We start from the raw sequence: 27471 nt of genomic DNA on the forward strand, positions 1-27471 counted from the left end.
CTAGGAGTTTTGACCCGGACTCTCCTGGTAATTCTGAACCCACAGGTATCCTTAGGGAGGGAGTAATTTTGTCGGCCGTTTCTCCTGATCTGCGGCGGTCCTTGCAAGAGTTTCAGGCGGATAGACCGGATCGTTGTCCGCCTGATAGACTGTTTGTTCCGGATGATTGGACCAGCAGAGTCATCTCTGAGGTACATTCTTCTGCATTGGCAGGTCATCCCGGAATTTTTGGTACCAGGGATTTGGTGGCAAGATCCTTCTGGTGGCCTTCTCTGTCACGAGATGTGCGAGTCTTTGTGCAGTCATGTGACGTTTGTGCTCGGGCCAAGTCTTGTAGTTCTCGGGCTAGCGGACTGCTGTTGCCCTTGCCTATTCCTAAGAGGCCTTGGACACACATCTCGATGGATTTTATTTCAGATCTGCCTGTTTCCCAGAAGATGTCTGTCATCTGGGTGGTCTGTGACCGTTTCTCTAAAATGGTCCATTTGGTTCCTCTGCCCAAGTTGCCTTCTTCTTCTGAGTTGGTTCCTCTGTTTTTTCAGAATGTTGTCCGATTGCACGGTATTCCTGAGAATATTGTTTCTGACAGAGGTACCCAATTTGTGTCTAGATTTTGGCGGGCATTCTGTGCTAGGATGGGCATAGATTTGTCTTTTTCATCTGCTTTTCACCCTCAGACTAATGGCCAGACCGAGCGGACTAATCAGACCCTTGAGACATATCTGAGGTGTTTTGTCTCTGCTGACCAGGATGATTGGGTTGCTTTTTTGCCATTGGCAGAGTTCGCCCTCAATAATCGGGCCAGTTCTTCCACCTTGGTGTCCCCGTTTTTCTGTAATTCGGGGTTTCACCCTCGATTTTCCTCCGGTCAGGTGGAATCCTCGGATTGTCCTGGAGTGGATGCGGTGGTGGAGAGATTGCATCACATCTGGGGGCAGGTTATGGACAATTTGAAGTTGTCCCAGGAGAAGACTCAGCGTTTTGCCAACCGTCATCGTCGTGTTGGTTCTCGGCTTTGTGTTGGAGATTTAGTGTGGTTGTCTTCTCGTTTTGTCCCTATGAGGGTCTCTTCTCCTAAGTTTAAACCTCGGTTCATCGGCCCTTATAGAATATTGGAGATTCTTAATCCTGTTTCTTTCCGTTTGGACCTCCCTGCGTCCTTTTCCATTCATAACGTTTTTCATCGGTCGTTATTGCGCAGGTATGAGGTACCTGTTGTACCTTCAGTTGAGCCTCCTGCTCCGGTGTTGGTTGAGGGTGAGTTGGAGTACGTTGTGGAGAAAATTTTGGACTCTCGTGTTTCCAGACGGAAACTCCAGTATCTGGTCAACTGGAAGGGTTACGGCCAGGAGGATAATTCTTGGGTCAATGCATCTGATGTTCATGCTTCTGATCTTGTTCGTGCCTTCCATAGGGCTCATCCTGGTCGCCCTGGTGGATCTGGTGAGGGTTCGGTGCCCCCTCCTTGAGGGGGGGGTACTGTTGTGAATTTGGATTCTGGGCTCCCCCGGTGGCCGCTTGTGGAATTGGACTTGTCATCCTCTTTCCTGTTTCACCTGATTCCATCAGTAGTGGGTGTCGCTATTTAAGCTCATTTCTCTGGTGGTTTCTTGCCGGTCAACAATGTTATCTGATGCCTCTCAGTGCTTGTTCCTGCTTCTAGACAACTACTAGATAAGTTGGACTTTTGTCCATGTTTTGTTTTGCCTATTTGTTCCAGTTCACAGCTGAAGTTTTGTTACTGTGTCTGGAAAGCTCTCGTTGATCAGGGATTGCTACTCTGGCGTTATGAGTTAATGCCAGAGTTTAAGGTAATCTCTGGATGGTGTTTTGTTAGTGTTTTTCTGCTGACCATGAAAGTATACTATCTGTCTTCTGCTATCTAGTAAGCGGACCTCAAATTTGCTAAGACTATTTTCCTGCTGCGTTTGTTGTTTCATCTGAACTCACCGTCATTATATGTGGGGGGCTACTGTCTTCTTTGGAATATTTCTCTAGAGGGTAGCCAGGTCTTATATTTCCCTCTGCTAGCTATTTAGGTCTTAGGCCAGAGCTGGGCATCTAGCGATAAATAGGAAATGCTACCTGGCTATTTCTAGTTGCGCGGCAGGCTTAGTTCATGGTCAGTATAGTTCCATCTTCCGAGAGCTTGTCCCTCTATAGGCTTGCTATGATCTCTGCCTGCAGAGATCATGACAGGCATCTGCCAGGTGCCATTCCAAGGGTTGCTATGAGTCTTGTCCTAAAACTTTGCAACATGTGTAATCTGACAAAAAACCCAGTTCAGGCTACCTCAAGCCTAGCTCTTCACACCCTGCACACAGACCATGTGCCAAACAAAAAACTCCATTACATAGACCATAACCCCACCCACAGGCGAGGTACCTATCACATGGGCTGATCATGTGATCGTGACATCACTGCAGGTCCTCAACCTTAGAGAAAATCCAGGCCAAATTTTATCCTGCTGGGAGAAATATATTTTCCGTCCAGCACTACACCTTTCACTCCACCACACATTATATAAATGTAATACTTCACTCACATATTAGAGATGTGGCATAAGCAAATCGTTGCTTTTATATACCTGAATTCCCCCCAAAAAATAGGTTTTTAATGAAGAGAAAAAATAAAGTAGGGTATATTTTTGGAATCCCTCTGTAATCATATGCCGAAGAAGGTTGAGCTGACTTTTTACTTTAATATTCAGTAGGTGTATTTTTGCATTAAACTCCTAAAGATGTATTCTTGTAATTGTTTCATAGTTGTAGACTTAAAGGAGTTGTCTGGTCTAAAATGATAAGTCTGAAGTCACTCTGTGTGACTGCAGACATTTGAATCCCCCCAGTGCACACACTGTGCATTCCTGGGCAGAAGTCTAATGGGTGCAATTGTCTAGTGGGCACAGCCATGTAGTGGGAGCGGCCTCATTCAATACACTTGTATGGAGCGAGGCTGGACCCACTAGACAGTTTTCTGCCTGGGAGTATGCATATTGCATACATCACCGCCGTTCCCAGCTCAGAAACCAGCAAATCCTCGCAGCTCACAATGCCTGAGCTGGGGGGATTCAAAAGTCTGCAGTCACACAAAGTCTAGACAACATCAGGTCCATTGAGTTCAACCTAAAGCATAACATGTTGATCCAGTGGAAGGTAAAAACCCCATTGGGCAGACACTAATAGTTCCATATTAGAGGAAAATTCCTTCCCATCTACACATACAGCATTCAGACAAGTTCCCTGGATCAACGCAACATCACAGAATCTGGAGCCCATAACCTGTAATATTATATTTTCCAAGAAAGGCATCCAGGCACTTCTTGTCCTTTTAAACCACCTTATTTTTTGTACACCCCATCAAATATTTCCCTTTGAGCACAAAAAATGATTTGAAGTGACCAAAAAGATTCATATAAAACATTGGCATTTTTATTAATTCATTCAAAAAAATTTAAATTCAGGAACAAAGGTAACTGGAAAAGTGGAGGCTACTCTACGAATATCCCCATCATATTATTTACCTGGCAACAAACATAAATATTGTTGGCACTTCTTGTACTTTTGTAGTGAATCAAACATTACAAAATCATGTGGCAGAGAGTTCCATAGTCTCGCTGCTCTTAGAGTAAAGATTCTGCGTCTGTGATGGTAAACCTTCTTTCCTCTAGACACAGAGGTTACACCCTTGTCCCTGTCACAAGCCTAGGGGAAAAGGTTCATTATACAGATCTCTGTACTGTCCCTCATGTATTTGTACATTGTAGTAGAATCGCCCTTAAACTTTAGTTTTTCCAAACTGAATAACCCCAAGTTTAATAACCTGTGTTGGTATTGCCATCCACCCAGTCTATTCATAACCTTGGTTGCTCTTCTGTGCACCCCCTGTAGTTCAGCCATGTCCTTCTTATACACCAGAGACACAAACTGTACATACAAAGTAGTCTAAGTGTGGCCGCACTAGTGACTTGTATAGAGGCACAATTATATTCTCGTCCTGAGCACCTATGCCCCTTTTAATGCATCCCAGTATTTTATTAGCCTTGGCAGCGGGTATACAATAAAATGATGCCATTATTTTATAATCGATGAGTCGTTGGACTTACATCTTCAACAACCACTGAGAATGTAGGGGTCACAATGCTGGAGCAGTGCAGTTTCCTCTTCAGTTTCTTCTGGCTACCTGCTGTGCAGGGAACTTGAGGTGAATGAGGTTGCCTGCAATTCCCTGCACAGCGGGGTGCACCTCTGTTCAGGAAAAACCTACAAGAGGAGGCCTTGCTATACCAACCTTCTCCCTATCATTCTCCGGATGCCATCAATTTATAACATTGAAATGCCACTTAAAGCCCCATTAGTGCCAAATTCAACCAAACTGACTTCTATTGTTTAACTCAATGGCTTTGCTGGATATTTGAAGCTTCGTGGACTATTTTAGATAAAAAAAAGATGTTGAGTAGTGGACATACACATTATAGAATTATTAATATATGGTACTTTATGTATATTATATATGATCCTTCCATTACAAATGAAACCATTTCCAGCTTGTCCGATTTGTGACAATTTACTGTCTTCTGTCTTGTATTTCAATGGGAATCTTACTTTTCAGTATTACTAGGAATGGCTGAGCATCAATGATCGTGAAACTTTCACTCATCCTACATTCCTCACCGCTCACATTCCACCACACACCTGCATACCCGCTAACATCATGTTGTCTTCGCATATGGATGCCTCTAGAAAGTCTTAGTCTTTCACGGTCTCTGCCTCTCTGGCGATGGCATACTTTCTTCACATTGCAATTTTATTTTTTTATACTTTCTTTCAGGCTATGTTCACACGTTCAGGATTTCCATCCTTTTTTTTTCCTGACTGAATCTGCAGGTCTCTGCAGAAAACGCAGGTGCGTTTTTGGTGCGTTTTTTGGTGCGTTTTTTAGTGCGGTTTTTTGTGCGTTTTGTATGCAGTTTTCTCTGCAAATTGTCTGTGTTTGACACAAATAAAGCTTTAACTGCAGTGGGGGAAAAAAAAAAAAGAAATGATGTCATTTCCTTGGCCAACCCTTTTCTTCTTCCATCCTCCATTTTGGGACTAAACACCAAAATGAGTGGACGTGTTTTGAATGACAGCGCTCCGCGTTTTGCGCCGCATGCGTCACTGCAGCGCACGCATCCGGGCGCAGAGGACGCAGCAAGTTGCATTTTTGCTGCGTCCAAAATCAATCAAAAAAAGGACGCATGCGGCGCAAAACGCAGCGTTGTGCATGCGTTTTGCTGCGTTTTACTTTGCGTTGTGTGTTGCGGCGCCGACGCTGCGGCGCACAACGCAAATGTGAACATAGCCTAAGTGCCACGTATTTCAGTGCCACGTGCCACGTATTTAAGTGCCACGTATTTAAGTGCCACGTGCCACGTATTTCAGTGCCACGTATTTCAGTGCCACGTATTTCAGTGCCATGTATCACGTATTTAAGTGCCACGTGCCACGTATTTTAGTGCCACGTGCCACGTATTTAAGTGCCACGTGCCACGTATCAGTGCCACGTGCCACGTATTTAAGTGCCACGTGCCACATATTTAAGTGCCACGTATTTCAGTGCCACGTGCCACGTATTTCAGTGCCACGTGCCACGTATTTAAGTGCCACGTGCCACATATTTCAGTGCCACGTGCCACGTATTTCAGTGCCACGTGCCACGTATTTAAGTGCCACGTGCCACGTATCTCAGTGCCACGTGCCACGTATTTAAGTGCCACGTGCCACATATTTAAGTGCCACGTGCCACGTATTTCAGTGCCACGTGCCACGTATTTAAGTGCCACGTGCCACATATTTCAGTGCCACGTGCCACGTATTTCAGTGCCACGTGCCACGTATTTAAGTGCCACGTGCCACGTATCACGTATTTCAGTGCCACGTATTTAAGTGCCACGTGCCACGTATTTAAGTGACACGTATCATGTATTTAAGTGACACGTATCACGTATAAGTGACACGTGTCACGTATTTAAGTGACACGTATCACGTATAAGTGACACGTGTCACGTATTTAAGTGCCACGTATTTAAGTGCCACGTATCCCACGAAGATTTTCCATGGAGAACAGACACATCCAGAGATATGTCTGCTCTCCACGGATGCAGCAACACACTGACAGGAGCCATAGTTCCTGTCGGTGTGTCACTGCGCATGCGCGAGCGAGTTTACCGGCGGTCATTGACCCCGGCACTCTCGCTTAACGGCAGTGCTGCGTGGGAAAGTTCAACGCAGCTGTACTGCTGTTAACCGAGACGCCGGAGTCATTGAACTCCGGAACAGTACGCGACACACTGCTAGGAGCTTCGCTCCTGGCAGTGTATCGCCGGAGAGCAGCCGATCGGCGTGGGACACTCGTTTTATGGATTCTGCGGACAGGGAGTATGGATTTGGTTTATTATTTTGCGATTTTTTCCTGGAGGATCGAGGGCTTCGCCTACAAGTGTGCTGTTGGTGAGTATATACTGTGTTATGTGTTGTATGTACTGTACTGTGTGTCATGTATGTGTATTGTGTGTAGGTGTTTGGTGTAACTTTACCATTGTGCTAAGTCGCCGGACACAGGGACAACTCTCCCATCCTAATACCGGATGGGAGTAGTAGTCCATACGGCGACTTAGCACAATGGTGGCACTAGCGTCGCATGGGGACACACACACACACACGCATACACACACACATACACACACACACACAGACACACACACACACATACACACACACACAGACACACATACCAAATCAATCAAACGGCCGACACGATCCCCATGCGCCGGTATGCCTCCATGTCTCTCCGCCCACGCACTTCCGGCCCCGCACTTCCGCCGGCTTCCCCGCACTTCCGGCTGCAGCGGTTCTGCACAACAAACCGCAGTAAAACCCGCAGATATATTTTTGATCTGCGGGTTTTACTGCGATTTTGACCTCACAATGGAGGTCTATGGGTGCAGAACCGCTGCGGTTCAGGAAGAAGAATTGACATGCTCCTTCTTTTTTCCGGGAGCTATTCAGCACGGCTTTTTTTTTAAATTTCCGGACCATGTGCACAGTGTGTCCTGTTTTCCATAGGGTACAGTGTACTGTACCCTGCATGGAAAACAGCTGCGGAACCGCAGCGGCAAAACCGCCGCGGTTCCGCGGTAAAAAACGCACTGTGTGAACATGGCCTCAAGGAGTTCAATGTGGGAGGGAATCCAACCCTGATGGGAGACAACTCCAGTTCTCACTCAACTGTACAAGAGGTATGTGATAGAAAAGACAGATAGACAGACACATAATGCATTCTTATGGAGCTCCGAAAATGACCTTCCATTTCCGACTTCAAGGTCAAACACAAGCTTCAGTCAATGCTGATATTAAATTGTACAGCAAAAGGTGTTAAAGAGAATCAAATATTTCACTAAATGCCATTGTTACTTTAATTGTATGCATTTATTTATTATTAATTATCAATGCATTTTATTCTTCTTCACTCTGGGAAATTTTTCCTTCTTTGCTCTTTTTTTCCATCTACTGCGAATAAAAAATATCTACTATTTTTAACACTGCCCATTTATAGACAAAAATACTAGAGAAATGTAATTTCAGATAGAAATGACTATTTAGTAGGGAAAAAAAGTTTTTGTTACACTTAATCATATTGATTTTGTTGTGCATAAGAAACCTTAAATTTCTAAATAAAAAATGCAATTTGGATAGTGATTCATATGTTCGAGGGGACATTATCTTAAAGGGTTATGGGCAAGATAAGATATCTCATATCATTAAGATATTTGTTAACTTATTTATCGCTCATGGTCCATATCATTCTCAAGAAGGAAGCTATGGAAACAAAAAAAGGGCTCTGAAAAAAGCTCTGTCTTCAATGGAGGGGAGTTGTGCATTCTCTACCAATGCTCTATTCAGGGTCTTTGGGACTGCTGGAGAAAGCCAAGTAGAAAGCTCAGAGATTTCTGGTAGTCCCATAGAGAACGCAGCAAAAATCAAGCATACACACCTGCTCAAGAAGGAGCTCTGCAGAACCCTTGGCTGGGTTGCAGAACCCCCTTCTTGGGATCTTTTAGGTGGACTCCCAGTGATCAATATTTTGTATTGCAGCTGAGCACTTGGGTCCACTCCAACTGTACAGACTGCTCTAAAAATAGCCCAGAAGGATTTTCAGATAATGGAATATATGTAACAACCTATGTAAAAATCTTTTCTTTGCCCCAAGAAAGTTATGATGTGAACAGGAAGACAAACAGACACATTAGGAGTGAATAATAACACAACTCGGAAGATGAAGTAGATCTAAATTGCTGTTTCGTGCCGCATTTTCAGCACGATACCTCATTAAGAAGCTTTCAGACAGGCTTTGATCCAAAGAATAAAGCTTATTCCCCAGCCAGGAATAGAACCTCAACAGCAAAAACACATTTTTCTGGCTTTGCATCTGTCTGCACTGCTATGTCATCACTGTTTATTTCGGGACGGTAGAAAATATTGATGTAGTGGTGACAGATTTGCTTTAGGCTATGTTCACATGTTACGTTTTTGCAGCGCTTTTTTCCGCAGGCAAAACCTGCTCTCTTGACAGTAAAGAAGCTGCTTACAAACAGCAGGTTTTGCTGTGGTTTTTTTTGCTGCGTTTTTGTTGTCTCTTGTGCATGTTGATATAGTTTAGTGCCCCCAAAAAATCATGATGCAACTTCCTTAATGTTTTTGCAGCAAAAACGCAGCAACACCTGATGCCTGCAATTTTTTTTTTTGCTGCGTTTTTGCACTTAATCGTTTTTTATGGGTGAAAAAACACTGCAAAAAAGCTGAAACAAAACACTGAAAGAAGTGACATGCTGCAGTTTGGAAAACCGCAGCAGTTTTCCAAATCAGTCAGGAAAAAAAAAACAATGTGTGTGCATGAGATTTCCAAAATCTCATAGCTTTTGCTGGTGTTATAAAAGCAGCTTAAAATTTGCATTTAAAAAAGCAGCAAAAACGCAAAGCCTCATGATACCCAAAGTAAAACCCAGAACAATAGAAAAACATTTTTTAATCAAGATTCCATGGAAACCTACAAGTGTAGGTCAATTTGGATTACCGGATGGAGTAGAATCGAAAAAAAGTAAAAAGCAATCTACATAAAAAACTTTCTACTCTTGAACACCATTCGATTATTTTATCAACATTTATACTGGTTTTGAAATCTTTATTTGTCAGCACCATATCGCCAAACACCTATATCTCTCGCAGGAACAAAGGATTGGGCGGGTAAAAATCCAACATGCCAGCCCTTCTTCCCCTGAGGCCGGTTTCACACGTCAGTGATTCCGGTACGTGAGGTGACAGTTTCCTCACGTACCGGAGACACTGACACACGTAGACCCATAAAAATCAATGCATCTGTGCAGATGTCATTGATTTTTTGCGGACCGTGTCTCCGTGTGCCAAACACGGAGACATGTCAGTGTTTGTGGGAGCGCACGTTTTACACGGACCCAATAGAGTCAATGGGTCCGCGTAAAACACGGACCTCACACGGACATTCTCCGTCTGGGGTCCGTGTGCGTGCAGGAGACAGCGCTACAGTAAGCGCTGTCCCCCCCACATGGTGCTGAAGCCGGTATTCATATCTTCCCTGTAGCAGCGTTTGCTATAGAGAAAATATGAAGAATAGTGTTAAAAATAAAGATCCATGTGTCCGCCGCCCCCCCACCCCCTGTGCGCCCCCCCGCTGGTCAGAAAATACTTACCCGCTCCCTCGCTCCTTCCTGGTCTGGCCGCGCCTCCTACTGTATGCGGTCACGTGGGGCCGATCATTTACAATCATGAATAGTCGGCTCCGCCCCTATGGGAGGTGGAGCCACATATTCATGACTGTAAATGATCGGGCCCACGTGACCGCATGCAGGAGAAGCCGCGGCCAGACCAGGAAGCAGCGAGGGAGGCGGGTAAGTATTTTCTGACCAGCGGGGGGGCGCACAGGGGGTGGGGGGGCGGCGGACACATGGATCTTTATTTTAAACACTATTCTTCATATTTTCTCTACAGCAAACGTTGCTGCAGGGAAGATATGAATCGCAGCTTCAGCACCATGCAGAGTGGGTACCACACGCTCCGTGTGGTACCCACTCGCCATACGGGCGGCACACGTGTGCCGCACGTATGGCCTCCGTGAGTTCCCAGGCACACGGACACGGATAACTCCGGTACCGATTTATTCCGGTACCGGAATTATCTGGACGTGTGGGACAGCCCTGAGACAGTACCTCGCATACGCATTAGTCTACTTATTCCGATAAATCGATGAGTTTGGCCTTCTTTGCTATAATGTGTAAGGGCACTTGGTTTAAAGGGATAAACCGAATGTTAGTCAGTGGCTCTTAAATTTTATGTTTACCAACCAGGCTGTCAGACACTACTCTGAATACAGCATCCACTGACAATCTAATTCGTCCACCTACTTCAACCTTAAAGAATTATTTTTCTGACAAATGACTGTATAGCAATTGATTATATATCAGTCAGGTACCCAATGTCTATGGACCCCTAATTATGGGCACAGAAATATTTATTAACAGATTCATTTTGAAAGATAACATATAAATGATTTTCATACAATGAGGTTGAGTTGCAATACCAGGCAATGCCTATAGACAGGAGTGGCGCTATACTCTAGTTTGGTCATTTTTGTTTCACAAATGCACCAATTCTCATTTGCAACATCTACGGTTGCACAGAGGGCAATTATACTAAATTTCCACTTTACCAATATATCACAGAGCTGTCTTCATTAATAGAGAACTGTATGTTTCATAAATCTCAGCATTAACATAGATAATAATCAAAGGCACATTGATAAGTGCTCTGTGATCTTATCTTCCTAGGGTGGCTGGGCTGTGATCATGTGGTTCTGGAATTCAGCTGATGTTCACTACTGTACAGCTTTAAATGCCTGCAGCGGCCTTCTGTAATCTCTTAATACTCCGAGCCTGTTCGCCATCAGGGATCTCCCCGGGGAAGGGCTTACATGACTTCTGTAAAACATGAATGCCACACGGTGCCTGTATGGTTAGTGTACACTATCTCTCTTTTATCTGCAAGGCCAGTTAGCAATTTTTATTGTCTATGGGACCAGACAGCAAAATATTTCAGCTCGGCTTTGCATTTCAGGAAACATTTGGCTTTAAATAAGGTTCATTGCAAGCTATAAGAAAATGACCATCATACAACTATAACTTGCTAAACTTAAAAAAAAAAAAGTAAAAAATGTTTTAGTGGATGTTTCATCAGAAAATGACAATATTTTTTATCAGATTCTAATAATTTTTTTGTATAGTTTTCGTTATTCTTCAGGCCATGCTAGCTTTGGGACACACAATTTCCTGCAACTCACTTTTCATCTTTGCTGTGTAGACTGGGACAGGGTCACCAGAGACATCTCATTATCACTGTAATGGCAGATGACAGCACTAGATAAGCCCAGATAAGGCTTCCATACACAGCTTTTTTTCCTGTCACTCATATATACATGACCATTCGGCCAAGTATTCTTGTGTTTTCCATAGGTAGAGTTGAGAATGAAATAGTAAGGTATTTAAATTCAGATTGTCCAACTCTTCACTCCCCTGTCATAAGTCAGGTTCAGACAACATTTATCTAATGTGTATGGGGCTTTTTCGCTATACACAAAGGCCACAGATAAGGTTCTGTATGGCAGGTTCCATGTCATTCTCTTGTCTCATGGGGAAGAAATGTATCCCATCTGCTACTGCAGATCCTAAGGCTATGTGCACACATTGTGTTTTTGATGTTTTTTTTTCCGCAAGCAAAACCTGATCTCTTGTCAATAACGAAGCAACATAAAAAATGCAGGTTTTGCTGAGCGTTTGCCGCGTTCGTTTTTTTGTGGCGTTTTTGTTTATTGCGTTTTTGTCAGGGTACATTTGTCTCTTGTGCATGCTGATGAGGTTTGGTGTATAAAAAATAATCTAATTCAATGCACCATATTTTTCAGATTATAAGACGCACTTTTATGATCCCAAAATTAGTGGGAAAATGGGGGTGCGTCTTATAAACCAAATACTGTTCTTACCAAAGGGTCAATGCTGCGGGCCCGGAGCTGGGGGTGTTACGGTGGTGGTATGGTTGCGAGCGGTGGTCCTATGATGGTGGTACGACGGCGAGCGGTGGTGGTATTGTGGCGAGCGGTAGCCCTGCGGCGGAGGCATATGGTGGCCGTCATTCTTCTTCCAGGGTCGGCTTACAACTTCTCACTCGGCGCAGGCGCAGATGGAGGAAAGCCTAGATCTCCATCCGCGCCTGCCTCTACACGATGTCTCCGAAAAATGGCCGTGGATGCGGCTCAGGCACAGATGGAGATCTTGGCACCAAGATCTCGGGAGATCTCAGCGCCAAGATCTCCATCTGCACATGCGCCCGCCCGGCAGCCATTTTCCCAGAGTCCACCGCATAGTAAACAGTGCGGGGGCTCTGGGCTTTCACAAAATGTTGGCAGAGCCCCCACACAACCAACACCCGCAGTGCCACTCTTGCCTCCTCCAGCAGCGACCCTGGGTCCATGCTCCACTGCGACCTGCACCACCGAACACCTGAGCAGGCGGGGGGGGGGGTCACTCACTGTAGGGGACACCGGTGCACTATGGGGGCCCGGTGCCCGTCAGTGGACCCCCCGCCGCTTACTCCAGGCACCGATACTTGCGATACTCACCTCTCCCTGTTCCTGCGCTGCGGCGTCTCAATCCTCTGACTGTGACATTCAGGCCAGAGGGCAAGATGACATGATTAGTGTGTGCCCTCTGCCTGAGCAGTCACAGTGCAGGGCATCGTAAGACACTAAGGAGTCCAGAGCAGAGCAGCAGCCAGCAAGGAGAGGTGAGTATTTAAATTTTTTTTAATGTATGGAGCAGTATATGGGGCCAATAACATATGGAGCAGTATATGGGGCCAATTACACACGTGGTCAAAATTGTTGGTACCCCTCGTTTAATGACAGAAAAACCCACAATGGTCACAGAAATAATTTGAATCTGACAAAAGTAATAATAAATAAAAGATCTATGAAAATGAACAAATGAAAGTCAGACGTTGCTTTTTAACCATGCTTCCACAGAATTAAAACAAAATAAAACTCATGAAATAGGCCTGGACAGAAATGATGGTACCCCTGAAAATAATGTGACAAAAGGGGCATGTTAAATCAAGGTGTGTCCACTAACTAGCATCACAGGTGTCTACAATCTTGGAATCAGTGAGTGGGCCTGTATATAGGGCTACAGATACTCACTGTTCTGTTTGGTGATATGGTGTGTATCACACTCAACATGGACCAGAGGAAGCGAAGGAAAGAGTTGTCTCAGGAGATTAGAAAGAAAATTATAGACAAACATGTTAAAGGTAAAAATTATAAGACCATCTCCAAGCAGCTTGATGTTCCTGTGTCTACATTTGCACATATTATTTAGAAATGTAAGATCCATGGGACTGTAGCCAACCTCCCTGGACGTGGCCGCAGGAGGAAAATTGATGACAAATCAAAGAGATGGTTAATACGAATGGTAACAAAAGAGCCCAGAAAAGCGTCTAAACAGATTAAAGGTGAACTTCAAGCTCAAGGAACATCAGTGTCAGATCGCATCATCTGTCGTTGTATGAGCCAAAGTGGACTTCATGAGAGACGACCAAGGAGGACACCATTGTTTAAAAAAAAATCATAAAAAATCCAGACTGGAATATGCCAAACTACATGATGACAAGCCACAAAGCTTCTGTGAGAATGTCCTATGGACAGATGAGACAAAAATGGAACTTTTTGGCAAGGCACATCAGCTCTATGTTCACAGACGGAAAAATGAAGTGGAGCGCCCCCATAGGGCCGTGGGGTACTCGGTACCGGGTCCTTCGGTTCTCGGGGGGATGTCACGGTGGCTGACCCGGTCCGTGGCCCTAGGGAACGTCCGTTGTAAATGGGGGAAAGGTCTTTAAAGGGATAATGTTCATGACGCCACCTGTGGTATTCGGTCAGGGTGATGTAATGGCAGCTAGATGGTATACCTTCCTACAGGTGTAGTGTATCCCCAGGGCTTCCCAGAGTGTAGATAGTGAATGGTGTGAGGCGCAGTGAAGAACGAGGACACAAGGTTGCAGTCTCTTTACCTTTACTGAAGGCTTCAGCATCCGCACTCCAGGGTACAGACCACAGAGTAGGCAGAGTCCGGCCGGTCTGAAGGCAAATCCAGAGTCCCCTTATCCAGGTGGAAATCAGTAGCCTTTCTCTAGCGCCTGGGTGTTGTAGTACCTCCCTGCTGAGCTTCTCAGTAAGGTCCTCACAACTGATGTTATGTCTCTTTCTCTCTGTCCCCCTGATGGATAGGATAGGACAAACCCATATGACTGATGGCCTGAGGCTTTTTACAGGGACTCTATCACGCCCCAGCCCCCACAAGTTGCCACCGTGCCTCCTGGGTATAAGGTCAGGCAGCTAACATGGAATTAACTGTCCTGCCAGTCTCTGAAGTAAAGCGTAGAGATCCTTACTCCCTCTGTGTTCTGGCTACCGGATTCCTGCGCCTGAGAAAGGAGGCAGCCTTTTGCAGGGCAGAACTCCTTCTGGATTCCTCTCCTTTTGCTATGACTTTGTTTCTCACCCTCCGCAATACAATTCCCTTCTAATGGCTCTTCCTTAGGATGCTGCCGCACGTGGCGCATGCGCAGCTCCGTGGCCTTCTGTCTAGGCCTCTGACAGGATCCCACCCCTGTCAGGGACCCACTACCTGAGAGGAGCTCAGATAGCAGCTCACTGGGTGAAGCCCAGCTCGCTTCTGCCTAACTTCCTGTCCAAACCACCAGTTTTACCTAATTGTGAGGAGTGCCCTAATAGATAGGAGCGTAGCTCCCCCTGGCGGCCTGGAGAATGAAGTGTGTTGTGTGGTTTGTGATACCTTGTAAAGAGATCTCCTTTATTGCCTTCAGACGTAACATCACTCCCCCTGGTGGAAGAATGACATTACTGCAACGACTAGAACTCTGGGGCGCTGCAGAAGCATATCAAGAAAAGAACACTGTCCCTACTGTGAAACATGGAGGAGGCTCTGTTATGTTCTGGGGCTGCTTTTCTGCATCTGGCACAGGGTGTCTAGAATCTGTGCAGGGTACAATGAAATCTCAAGACTACCAAGGGATTCTAGAGAGAAATGTGCTGCCCAGTGTCAGAAAGCTTGATCTCAGTCGCAGGTCATGGGTCTTGCAACAGGATAATGACCCAAAACACACAGCTAAAAACACACAAGAATGGCTAAGAGGAAAACATTGGACTATTCTGAAGTGGCCTTCTATGAGCCCTGACCTAAATCCTATTGAGCATCTTTGGAAAGAGCTGAAACATGCCATCTGGAAAAAGACAACCTTTAAACACGAAACAACTGGAGCAGTTTGCTCTTGAGGAGTGGGCCAAAATACCTGTGAGAGTTGCATAAGTCTCATTGACAACTACAGGACTCGTTTGATTGCAGTGATTGCCTCAAAAGGTTGTGCAACAAAATGTTAAGTTAAGGGTACCATCATTTCTGTCCAGGCTTATTTCATGAGTTTTATATTTTTTTAAATTCTGTGGAAGCATGGCTGAAAAACAATGTCTGACTTTTTCATTTGTTCATTTTCATAGATCTTTTATTTATTATTACTTTTGTCAGATTTAAGTTATTTCTGTGACCATTGTGGGTTTTTGGCATTAAATGAGGGGTACCAAAAATTTTGACCACGTGTGTATATATGGAGGAGTATATGGGGCCAATTACATATGGAGCAGGATATGGGGCCAATTTTATATTGAGCAGTATATGCGGCCAATTACATACGGAGCAGTATATGGGGCCAATTACATATAGAGCAGTATATGGGACCATTTATACACTGCTCAAAAAAAATAAAGGGAACACTAAAATCCCACATCCTAGATATCACTGAATGAAATATTCCAGTTGTAAATCTTTATTCATTACATAGTGGAATGTGTTAAGAACAATAAAACCTAAAAATGATCAACGTAAATCACAACTAATATCCCACAGAGGTCTGGAGTTGGAATGATGCTCAAAATCAAAGTGGAAAATGAAGTTACAGGCTAATCCAACTTCAGTGGAAATGCCTCAAGACAAGGAAAGGATGCTCAGTAGTGTGTGTGTGGCCTCCACGTGCCCATATGACCTCCCTACAATGCCTGCGCATGCTCCTGATGAGGCTGCAGATGGTCTCCTGAGGGATCTCCTCCCAGACCTGGACTAAAGCATTCGCCAACTCATGGACAGTCTGTGGTGCAATGTGACGTTGGTGGATGGTGCGAGACATGATGTCCCAGATGTGTTCAATCGGATTCAGGTCTGGGGAACGGGCGGGGCCAGTCCATAGCTTCAATGCCTTCATCTTGCAGGAACTGCTGACACACTCCAGCCACATGAGGTCTGGCATTGTCCTGCATTAGGAGGAACCCAGGGCCAACCACACCAGCATATGGTCTCACAAGGGGTCTGAGGATCTCATCTCGGTACCTAATGGCAGTAAGGGGCTACCTCTGGCGAGCACATGGAGGGCTGTGTGGCCCTCCAAAGAAATGCCACCCCACACCATTACTGACCCACTGCCAAACCGATCATGCTGAAGAATGTTGCAGGCAGCAGATCGCTCTCCATGGCGTCTCCAGACTCTGTCACGTCTGTCACATGTGCTCAGTGTGAACCTGCTTTCATCTGTGAAGAGCACAGGGTGCCAGTGGTGAATTCGCCAATCCTGGTGTTCTGTGGCAAATGCCAAGCATCCTGCACGGTGTTGGGCTGTGAGCACAACCCCAATCTATGGACGGGGTGCACTTAGACTATCCTCATAGAGTCAATTTCTAACTGTTTGTGCAGACACATGCACGTTTGTGGCCTGCTGGAGGTCATTTTGCAGGGCTCTGGCAGTGCTGTTCCTGTTCCTCCTGGCACAAAGGCTGAGGTAGCTGTCCTGCTGCTGGGTTGTTGCCCTCCTACGGCCGCCTCCACGTCTCCTTGTGTACTGGCCTGTCTCCTGGTAGCGCCTCCAGCCTCTGGACACAACGCTGACGCACAGCAAACCTTCTTGCCACAGCTCGCATTGATGTGCAAAGCTGGATGAGCTGCACTACCTGAGCCACTTGTGTGGGTTGTAGAGTCCGTCTCATGCTACCACGAGTGTGAAAGCACAACCAACATTCAAAAGTGACCAAAACATCAGCCAGAAAGCATTGGTACTGAGATGTGGTATGTGGTCCCCACCTGCAGAGCCACTCCTTTTATTGAGTGTGTCTTGATAATTGCCAAAAATTTCCATCTGTTGTCTATTCCCCCGCTATTCCCCAGCCTCTCCCCTATGCCAAGCACTTCACTGGCTTCCTATCGCCCAGAGACTCCAGTTCAAAACCCTCACAATGACCTACAAAGCCATCCACAACCTATCTCCTCCATACATCTGTGACATGATCTCCCGGTACCTACCAACACGCAACCTCCGATCCTCTCAAGACCTCCTTCTCTACTCCCCTCTCATCTCTTCTTCCCACAACCGCATCCAAGACTTTTCCCGTGCTTCCCCCATACTCTGGAACTCTCTACCCCAGCACATCAGACTCTCGCCTACCATAGACACCTTCAAAAAGAACCTGAAGACCCACCTCTTCCAACAAGCCTACAGCCTGCAGTGATCCTGAACCTACTGAACCGCCGCACAACCAGCTCTACCCTCTCCTAGTGTATCACCACCAATCCCCTGCAGACTGTGAGCCCTCGCGGGCAGGGTCCTCCCTCCTTATGTACCCGTGTGCCTTGTTTTTTGCTCATGTTTAATGTATTTGTCTATATTTGCCCCGTATTTCACATGTAAAGCGCCATGGAATAAATGGCCCTATAAAAATGTATAATAATAATAATATTCCATTTGCACAACAGCATGTGAAATTGATTGTCAAACAGTGTTGCTTCCTAAGTGGACAGTTTGATTTCACAGAAGTTTGATTTACTTGGAGTTATATTCTGTTGTTTAAGTGTTCCCTTTATTTTTGAGCCGTGTATATGGAGCAGTATATGGGGCCAACTATATATGGAGCAGTATATGGGGCCAGTTATATATGGAGCAGTGTAGGGGGCCAATTACATATGGAGCAGTATATGGGGAAAATGTTACAATGGGGCATTTTATGGGTCCAATTACATATCGAGTAATATATGGGCCAATTATATACGGAGCATTATATGGGGCCCATTCTGTTTGGAGCAATATATGGTGCCCATCATATCCTGTATGGAGCATTATATGGGGCTCATTATTCTGTATGGAGCATTATATGGGGTCCATTATTCTGTATGGAACAATATATGGGGCTCATTATTCTGTATGGAGCATTATAAGGGGTCCATTATTCTGTAAGGAGAAATATACACTCACCGGCCACTTTATTAGGTACACCTGTCCAACTTCTTGTTAACACTTAATTTCTAATCAGCCAATCACATGGCGGCAACTCAGTGCATTTAGGCATGTAGACATGGTCAAGACAATCTCCTGCAGTTCAAACCGAGCATCAGTATGGGGAAGAAAGGTGATTTGAGTGCCTTTGAACGTGGCATGGTTGTTGGTGCCAGAAGGGCTGGTCTGAGTATTTCAGAAACTGCTGATCTACTGGGATTTTCACGCACAACCATCTCTAGGGTTTACAGAGAATGGTCCGAAAAAGAAAAAAAATCCAGTGAGCGGCAGTTCTGTGGGCGGAAATGCCTTGTTGATGCCAGAGGTCAGAGGAGAATGGGCAGACTGGTTCGAGCTGATAGAAAGGCAACAGTGACTCAAATCGCCACCCGTTACAACCAAGGTAGGCCTAAGAGCATCTCTGAACGCACAGTGCGTCGAACTTTGAGGCAGATGGGCTACAGCAGCAGAAGACCACACCGGGTACCACTCCTTTCAGCTAAGAACAGGAAACTGAGGCTACAATTTGTACAAGCTCATCGAAATTGGACAGTAGAAGATTGGAAAAACGTTGCTTGGTCTGATGAGTCTCGATTTCTGCTGCGACATTCGGATGGTAGGGTCAGAATTTGGCGTAAACAACATGAAAGCATGGATCCATCCTGCCTTGTATGGAGCATCTTTGGGATGTGCAGCCGACAAATCTGCGGCAACTGTGTGATGCCATCATGTCAATATGGACCAAAATCTCTGAGGAATGCTTCCAGCACCTTGTTGAATCTATGCCACGAAGAATTGAGGCAGTTCTGAAGGCAAAAGGGGGTCCAACCCGTTACTAGCATGGTGTACCTAATAAAGTGGCCGGTGAGTGTATAGGGCTCGTTATTCTGTATGGATCACTACATGACTGTATGGAGCAATATATGGGGCTCATTATTCTGTGTGGAGCACTATGTGGTGCCCATAATACTGTTTGGAGCACTATACTGTCCGGTTTCTTAGCTACTGATATCAGTCTTGTAATGTAAGAAGTAAGTGAAATCTTTGGCATTGTACTATACCTATATTTCTCTGCCGTATCTGTGCATCATGAATTGTGGTATGTGTTAAAGGGGCCCACAAAAACCTAGAGCCGGCCCTGACCGGACCTATGTATTTGGATGGAGCCACGCTGCGGCGGGTGGCCGGAAATGTCACAGTGCAGATGAAAACCTATCATTAGCATAATCGGTGGGGGTCCCATGGGTTTGATGACCAGCTGTCATTATGTGATCACATATTCTAGTGATAGGTGATCACTTGCAGACACAGAAATACTCTTTTAACTCAATCCTTTACAATCTAAGACTAACTAAAATGCCGTTGACTGCTAATGGTGGCTGTAGGCCTCCTTACCTACTGGACCACTGTGGAGCAGCACGAGTCGCACATATGCTTTGTCTGCCCCTATGTTTATGGGATAGACAGACAGTATGAGGTCATTCAAATTGATCAAAGAGCTTTGCAATTACGCCACAGGATCACAAATCATAGCTTCTGATTATATACTGCAGATATATTATAAAGGAGCCCTAAAGAGTTTACTTCATCAGGACACTCAAGCGATGGAAGCATGGCGTCTAATTAATGAATACCATATCTGCTTCTATTCTGGCTTATAATTACTGTATATAAATATAGGGAATGACACTGTCATACCACAATATGATTAGTCTCCTAGATGCTAATGAGGATGACAAAAATGAGGATTAGGGCTCCCTCACGCTGGTGAGTAGCCAGCATATAACTCGGATGAGTGCTATCATATGTGTCATCGGATAGCACTCGCCCAAATGTTCAACTATGGAGCAGTGCCGACTAGCGTCTTCTTTTCTCATGCTGAGTCAGCATGAGGACCAAAAAAAAGTCGATGCAGGGTGCAATTGACAGTGTATATCGGACGGTCACCTATGCAAGTCTTTGGGTGTGTGCAAAACATAGGACTTCACTTGGATATCATCCCAGTTCTGTCCGATATACACGCTGGCTCACAGGATGGAGAAATTAAGTTACCTGTCTTCTCCGCACGTGTGATCCGATTCTCGCATGCGAGAGAATCGGATCGCAGTAAAATGACTCTCCGCTCACGCTCACAGCAGAGTTCAAGCCAAGGGTCATTTGCATATGGGATCCGATTCCCTCGCATGACAGAATCATTGGATGTCGTACACTAGTGTGAGCGAGCCCTTAGAGTGATGCAATCAAATTATATCCTTCACTACATAGATGCTGCAGACTGCCCCCTGCTGGTCATAGTAGTGATTGAAGTCATCTCAAGGCAGAAGTAGAGCAAAGTAAAGAATTAAAGGGGTTGTCCGGTCTAAAATTAAAAGTCTGCAGTCACTCTGTGTGACTGTATGCACTGTGCGCTGCAAGCATTCGCCAGATTCTGACGGCAGTGATGTTGTTATGCTGTAAGAATCAGGCTGCACTCAGATGTCATCTGAGTGCAGTCCTATTGTGACTATGATGATTCAAAGAGGGAAAATGGGAAGCGGACCCTCTAGACTGCGACGACGAACCCCTCACGGATGAGCTGACCAGATAGACCGCCCCCTATACAGGGAGAGTTAGGGGCAGGCCCGTGAGGGACTATCGCCACGGAAGCTGGAGGACCAGGACGGGATAAGACAAAGAAGAGGCGGAGATAGTAGGACCACAGGATAGGTGAGTATTGCAGAGACACAGGACTGATGGGTAAACTGCAGCAGTGCAGGGACTGGCGGAGGAACTGAGGGAACGCAGAGGCTAGCAGGATACAGGAAAGACAGGATAAACCCAAAGTCAGAGGGAAAACGAACTTCACAGAGACTAAGAGCGGCCAGTGTTGTCGCAGGTCTCGACCTACTCTCTGATGAGTCCACTGTAGAGATGACGTCACGGCACCGGAGAGACAAGACACAGTACGCCAGGGCTGTATCTGAAATATCTCTAGTTTATTTAAGCTTACACACACTTTTATGCATTATTGTGTTGGAGGCGGATTCCCCATGTATTGGCTAAGCGTCGGAGTGTATTACTCCCTTTTGCCTCCCTACGCTTTCCCAACATTTTTTACACAGTACATTATTCGTTATTTTACCAAGGACATTGCCTGCTACAATTAGTTCTTAGGAATCAGCGATAACAGCACAATGAAGAATAGTGAATTATGTCTTATTTTGCTGACCTTAGCTAACACTTATACAAAATGGAGGCAAGCAAAATAAAATGGATTCTGCTCTAACATTCCCCCATTTTATTCACTATTCTGAATAAGCTGTTTCCTGGCTGTAGGATTTGTTAGTATATATCATCATCAGCTGTGTGAGTGCAGAATTTCCCAGCGCGTACTACACCAAAGACAGAGAAAACTGGAACGCAGCTACGAGCCACCTCCATCAGGTATTTTAGAAATTTCACACAGAAACGGAATACAGCAGTTCTCAGACTTAATTAATGTCTACAAAACCTTCATCACACAAATTCAAAGTCTTCTTCTTCTACGGAAACTGATTATCTAGCAGGGAGACCCTCTGTCCCAAATGGTTAACTGTTTGCTTTCCCGACACATTAGTCTCAGTCACTTTCTCAGTTCCTTCTTGCACCACAAAACATCCGGTTTTTCGTCATAGTAATAGACAACTTTCCTTTTTTTTTCAACGTAACAAAAACAATCAGAATTCACTTCCTCTGTTGATCTTCAATTTGCTATATATCAACCACTCGACTCAACTCAGCAGGTAAATCTTTTACCAATCTTTCAATCACACTGATAACCATCAATCACTTACAAGTTTCCTTCTAAAACTAGGCACCATATTTCACCTTCAACGTCCAACTTCAACTTACAATATTTCTTTCTACTGCAAAACAATATTGTTGCTTTAAACAAAACACAGATCTCCCTGCACATACAGAGATACACTTAAAAACTATTTTGAACACTATATATGCAATAAGGACAATCGCAACTATATGCAATAAGCTTTGTAAAATCCCAGCTACCCAGCCCCCGATCCCCTTAAACCAATTGGCTGGGTTTAGGAAAGATAAAGTATCTGACCACCAGCTGTCCGACAGTAGTGTTCCACAACTGAACATTGTTCGTGGCATTGTTGGAAAGTGTGTCAGAACAATCAGTCCAGGCAAGCAGCTCCTCAGGTGACACAGGGATAGCTAGGAAGGGGATACTTGTGGCTGACGTCGGTAAATGTGTACAGATCCAACTAAGTTTTCCTTCGAGCTTGACAGCTGTGGCTGTGGTCAGAAGCACTTGGTATAGTCCGTCAAATCTTGGATCCAGGCTCTTCCGGACGTGCCGCTTTATCACTACCCAGTTTCCTGGCTCCAAGGGATGGTGTCCAGGAACCTTGTCTGGGTCTGGAAGAGAACTGAAGACAGTTAAATGCACTTTGGCAAGGTGTCCATGTAAGGCCTGCACATAGCTAGTCAAGTCCTGGTACTTGAGCTGCAACTGTTGTGAAAAGAAACATCCAAGATTGGAGCCCCTGCCAAACAGAATCTCATAAGGTGACAGTCCTGTCTTCCTGTTTGGGGTATATCTTACTGAAAACAAAACTAGAGGAAGGCATTCTGTCCATGGTTTACCAGTCTCTGCCATTGCCTTCTGGATTTTAAGCTTAAGAGTTCCATTTAGTCTCTCCACTTTTCCACTGCTCTGCGGATGGAGTATGCAATGCTTGACTTACCCCCAGTGCTGCCATTACCTCTGACATGATCTCTCCAGTAAAATGGGAACCCTGATCGCTTTCAATGACTTCAGGAACTCCATACCTGCATATGATCTCAGCCATCAGTTTCTTCGCTGTTGTCTTAGCCGTAGCTTTGGCAACTGGGTAGGCTTCTGGCCAACCTGAAAATAAATCAATGCAGACCAACACATACTCATACATCCCTACCCTAGACAACTGAATATAATCAATCTGCAGTCTCTGGAATGGGTAAAGGGGCCGGGGAGTGTGTTTGGATGGAGTTTTCACTGTCCTACCCTGATTATGTGTGGCACATATCATGCAGCTCTGTACCTGCCTTTCTGCGCAGGTGGAAAACCCGGGGGCAATCCATTGTTTCTGTAGGGTGTCACACATGGCCGTCTTCGAGTGGTGCACATTCTCATGCAGAACCTGTGCCATCATTGGGTACAGTACCTGTGGTAGGCAGACCTTTTCACCCCTCCCACATAGTCCAGTGACGGTATCAGAGCAAGCCCCTATCTTTTGCCACCTATCTTTCTCCTCCTTACTTGCCTGTTCTTGTAACCGGGCTAAGATGTCTTTTGACACAAGTGGAGATGGTGGGGTGTCAAGGTGATGTACTTTAGAGGCTACAGGAGTGCTTGCTGCTTTCTTGGCAGCCTGGTCTGCCAGTGCATTACCCTTTGTCTGTCCATCAGTGCCTTTAGTATGTGCCTTTACCTTTATGATGCCTGCTTGGGTGGGAAGCTGTAGTGCATTCATAAGTTGCTGGACTGCCTCAGCATGTTTAATGGGGTGGCCATTTGCTGTCAGGAAGGCCCTGGCTCTCCAGATAGGCCCATAATCATGTGCAATGCCAAAAGCATACCTGGAATCAGTGTAGATATTTACAGTCTTACCTTCTGCTAGTTTGCACGCTTCTATGAGCGCCTTGAGCTCTGCTTCTTGTGCAGACATATGAGCTGGCATTGACTCTGCCTTGATTACCTCATGTTCTGAGACCACAGCATATCTGGTACAGAAGCGTCCTTGGTCATCTTGGTGACGGGATCCATCTACAAAAAGCTCAAAATCAGCATTAGAATGGGCACACTAGAGACCAGCCGTTTCCTGAGACATCAATTCTAGACAATCATGTGGTTTGGAAACCTGATCTTGTTCCTCTGGATCCATTCTAGAAAGAAAAAGAGTCTCCTTTTCCATGTCACCTACCCCTCCCCCATTTGGATCCATGGGAACTGGGAGAAGAGTAGCGGGGTTTAGGACAGTGCACCTTTTCAAAGTCACATTAGTAGGCATGAGAATAGCAGACTGAAGTCGCAGCTGCCTGGCCATGGACATGTGGCTAGGTTGTACTTGGTTAAGGATACTATGTACATCATGTGGGGTATGGACCGTCAGTGGGTGATCCAAAACAATCTCTGAAGACTTGTGTAGCAACAGCTGGACAGACAACACAGCCCAAACACATAAGGGACTTCCTCTTGCCACTTTATCCAGGCGGCTGCTGTAATAAGCAACAGGTCTCTGTTTGTCTCCATGAAGCTGAGTCAGCACACCCGTAGCATGTCCTGCATTTTCATGAAGAAAGAGGTTAAAAGGAGGGGCATAATTGGGGATGCCCAAAGTTGGAGAAGAAACAATGCACAATTTCAGAGAGTAAAAACAGTCAAGTGCCTCTGGTGTAAGACAGAAGGGGACAGGTTGCATACGGTCATATAGAGGTTGCATTAAGATGGAGGCAGAACGAATCCATGGACGACAGTAGGAAGTTAGTCCTAGAAACACACGGAGGCCCTGCAAATTCCGTGGGGCTGCATGTCCATGATAGTGCAGCGCCCCAGAGTTCTGGTCGTTGCAGTACTGTGGATCCGCCACTATGGGGAGCCATGGTGCGTTCGATGGCACTGAAGGAGTTCATCTGACCAGGTATCACAGACACCAATATGTTTCACAGCAGGGCCTCCGGGGGGAGCTAAGGGTGCTATTCATTAGGCCACTCCCCACCATAGTGGGTAAACTGGGGGTCAGGCAGGAAGTGAGAGAAGAAAGCTGACTGGATTGAACGAAGCAACACCTTGTGGCAGAGGGTGTTGTGGAGGAAGAGACAGTAGGGTCTCTGTCAGGGGTGGGATCCTGACAGAGGCTTGGCATTAGAAAGAACGTAACGGGACCGTGCCTGCTCAGCATAGCGGCGGTGCCCAAGAAAGGACTAGAAGCGAGATAGATTGTGCTGAGTGAGAAACGAGATCAAGCAAAAAGGAGAATACCAGTAGGGGTCATGCTGTAGGACCGGAGCAACATCCTACTGAGGCGCATTACCGGTGGCCGGAACGCCGAGGGAGTGGAATAGCATACAGCTTCAAGCCATACTCCAAACAGCGGCAGGGCAGTCAGTTTAAGGCGGGCTGTCTACCACATATCACCTATGAAGTCTTGGGGGGCAATTGCGGGAGAGGGGCGTCTCTAGGGTCCCGGAAGAACTCCAGGCCTACCTGACAAACGGGTGCCGTTCCAACCTGAATAACAGGGAGGGATGGAATACGAGAAGAACATCAGTGAATCGAGTTGTGAGGGAACTTAAGAAACAGACACGACAGTTGTGGGGTACTTTCCGTGAGCACAGCAGGGAAGGACTACAACACATAGCGCTAAGAAGGAGGGCACTGATTTCCACCTGTGAGGAGAACTCTGGAGGTGCCATCGGACCGACCGGACTTGCGCAGCCTGGTGAACCGTATTCTGGACTGCGGACTGAGAGATCTCCAGTAAAGAGGTAAAGAGACTGCAACCTGGTGTCCTCGTTATTTACCGCGACCTGCACCCCACAACTGCACCGCTACACCACCGTTACTGCACCATCATCATCACTTATTGCACCGGACGTCCCCCACTGACGGACAGGGCCACGGACCGGGTCTAGCCACCGTGACAACCCCAGGACTGAGACCCAGAGGCCCGGCTCCGGGTACCCCTAGGCCCTGCGGCGGTGTGGGGGCGCTCCTACTTGGCGTCACGAACAGGATCTACTTAAGCCTGAAGAATCAGGTCATGTGTGCCTTGGAACTGTGATTTATCGTGCTTGGACTGTGCTTTATTACAAGGACTGTGTGTTGCCACTTGCCGCCAGAAGTTCCCGCCAAAACCGCCGCCATTACAGCGCTAAGGAGAGCGCAGGAGAAGAAGAAGGGCGTGGAAGTGGGCGTGAACAAGCTGAAGAGCGCGAAAGACAATGGCCGCCCAGTCTAAATATCTCGGCCCCTTGACGACGTGTCCGTCAGCAGCCGAGATCCGCCTCCTGATCCTTAATGGTGGGCAGAGACAACGAAAACGAAACCGCCCACGAAGAAGAGAGCGGGAAAAGGACCAGGAAGAAGAAGCGAGCAACATGGAGGACGCCATGGCCAGCCGCCCGGAGCCGTAGCGTGGGGTCGGAGCCGAGGATTCCCCCAGCTACCCGGAGAGGCACCGCAGCCAGACCTCCACAGTTGGCGCTGACCTCCTGCAGACCGGAGCGGACGAGCTGATCCACCAACCCCGGCGGATGCAGCTGAGCACTGAGGCCGGGTGGAAGAAGACCATCATCGGGAACCTCGCCAGACGTCTGTCGGCAGCCTCATCTGGTCCGGAGCAAGAAAGAAGTTCCAGCGCTCCGAAGCCAGAAAGCAAGGCGCTGCCGGAAAGCGAGGTGCTGCAAGCAGAGATGACAGCGTCGCAGAACAAGGCCCCGCAGCCAGCGTTCCAGACCCCAGCAGAGACGGAGCAGACCGGCACCGGAGGAACCGCATCTGAAGCAGGTAGGAAGAGCCACCCTGCCCTGACGACCGACACCACCCCAGCGACTGCTAGTGCCACAGCTGCTGACTCCGTTCCAGTGACTGATCTTGCAGCAGCCGCTACCTCTGCTGCAGCAGATGCCCATACTCAAGCTGCGCAGACCTCCATTGCTGCGCATGATTTAATCGTACATGAAGGACGGATTAACGGCGTTTGTCCAGCACTGGGTGTAACCCTGGACCTCACTTTGCCCAGGCCAAGAAGGGTTAAGTGCCAGGTGCAGCCCTGGAAGCCGTTCAACTAAACCTCGGAAACCTGAAACTGTAAATAGTTAACTGTTTATTTCCTTGCTATTTTGCTGCTAAAACCGTCCTGGGTTAACTCTTAAAGGGATCCCTTTGTTTACCCGGGATCCCTATTGCTTTTTATTTTTGCTTTCACTTTCATTT

At 46.3% G+C, this 27471-nt stretch overlaps 1 protein-coding gene across 2 annotated transcripts in view; it reads left to right on the forward strand.

Annotated features, from left to right (window-relative positions):
- LOC143805234 (uncharacterized) overlaps window positions 1-27471 on the forward strand; it is a 660557-nt gene that overhangs the window by 352178 nt on the left and 280908 nt on the right. For both annotated transcript variants that reach the window (XM_077284263.1, XM_077284264.1), the window contains exon 6: window positions 7211-7279. In XM_077284263.1, coding sequence (XP_077140378.1) covers window positions 7211-7279 — 69 coding nt within the window. The remainder of the gene's footprint in view (window positions 1-7210; window positions 7280-27471) is intronic.

The sequence above is a fragment of the Ranitomeya variabilis genome, chromosome 2 (assembly GCF_051348905.1).
Source record: "Ranitomeya variabilis isolate aRanVar5 chromosome 2, aRanVar5.hap1, whole genome shotgun sequence".
Taxonomy (NCBI): domain Eukaryota; kingdom Metazoa; phylum Chordata; class Amphibia; order Anura; family Dendrobatidae; genus Ranitomeya; species Ranitomeya variabilis.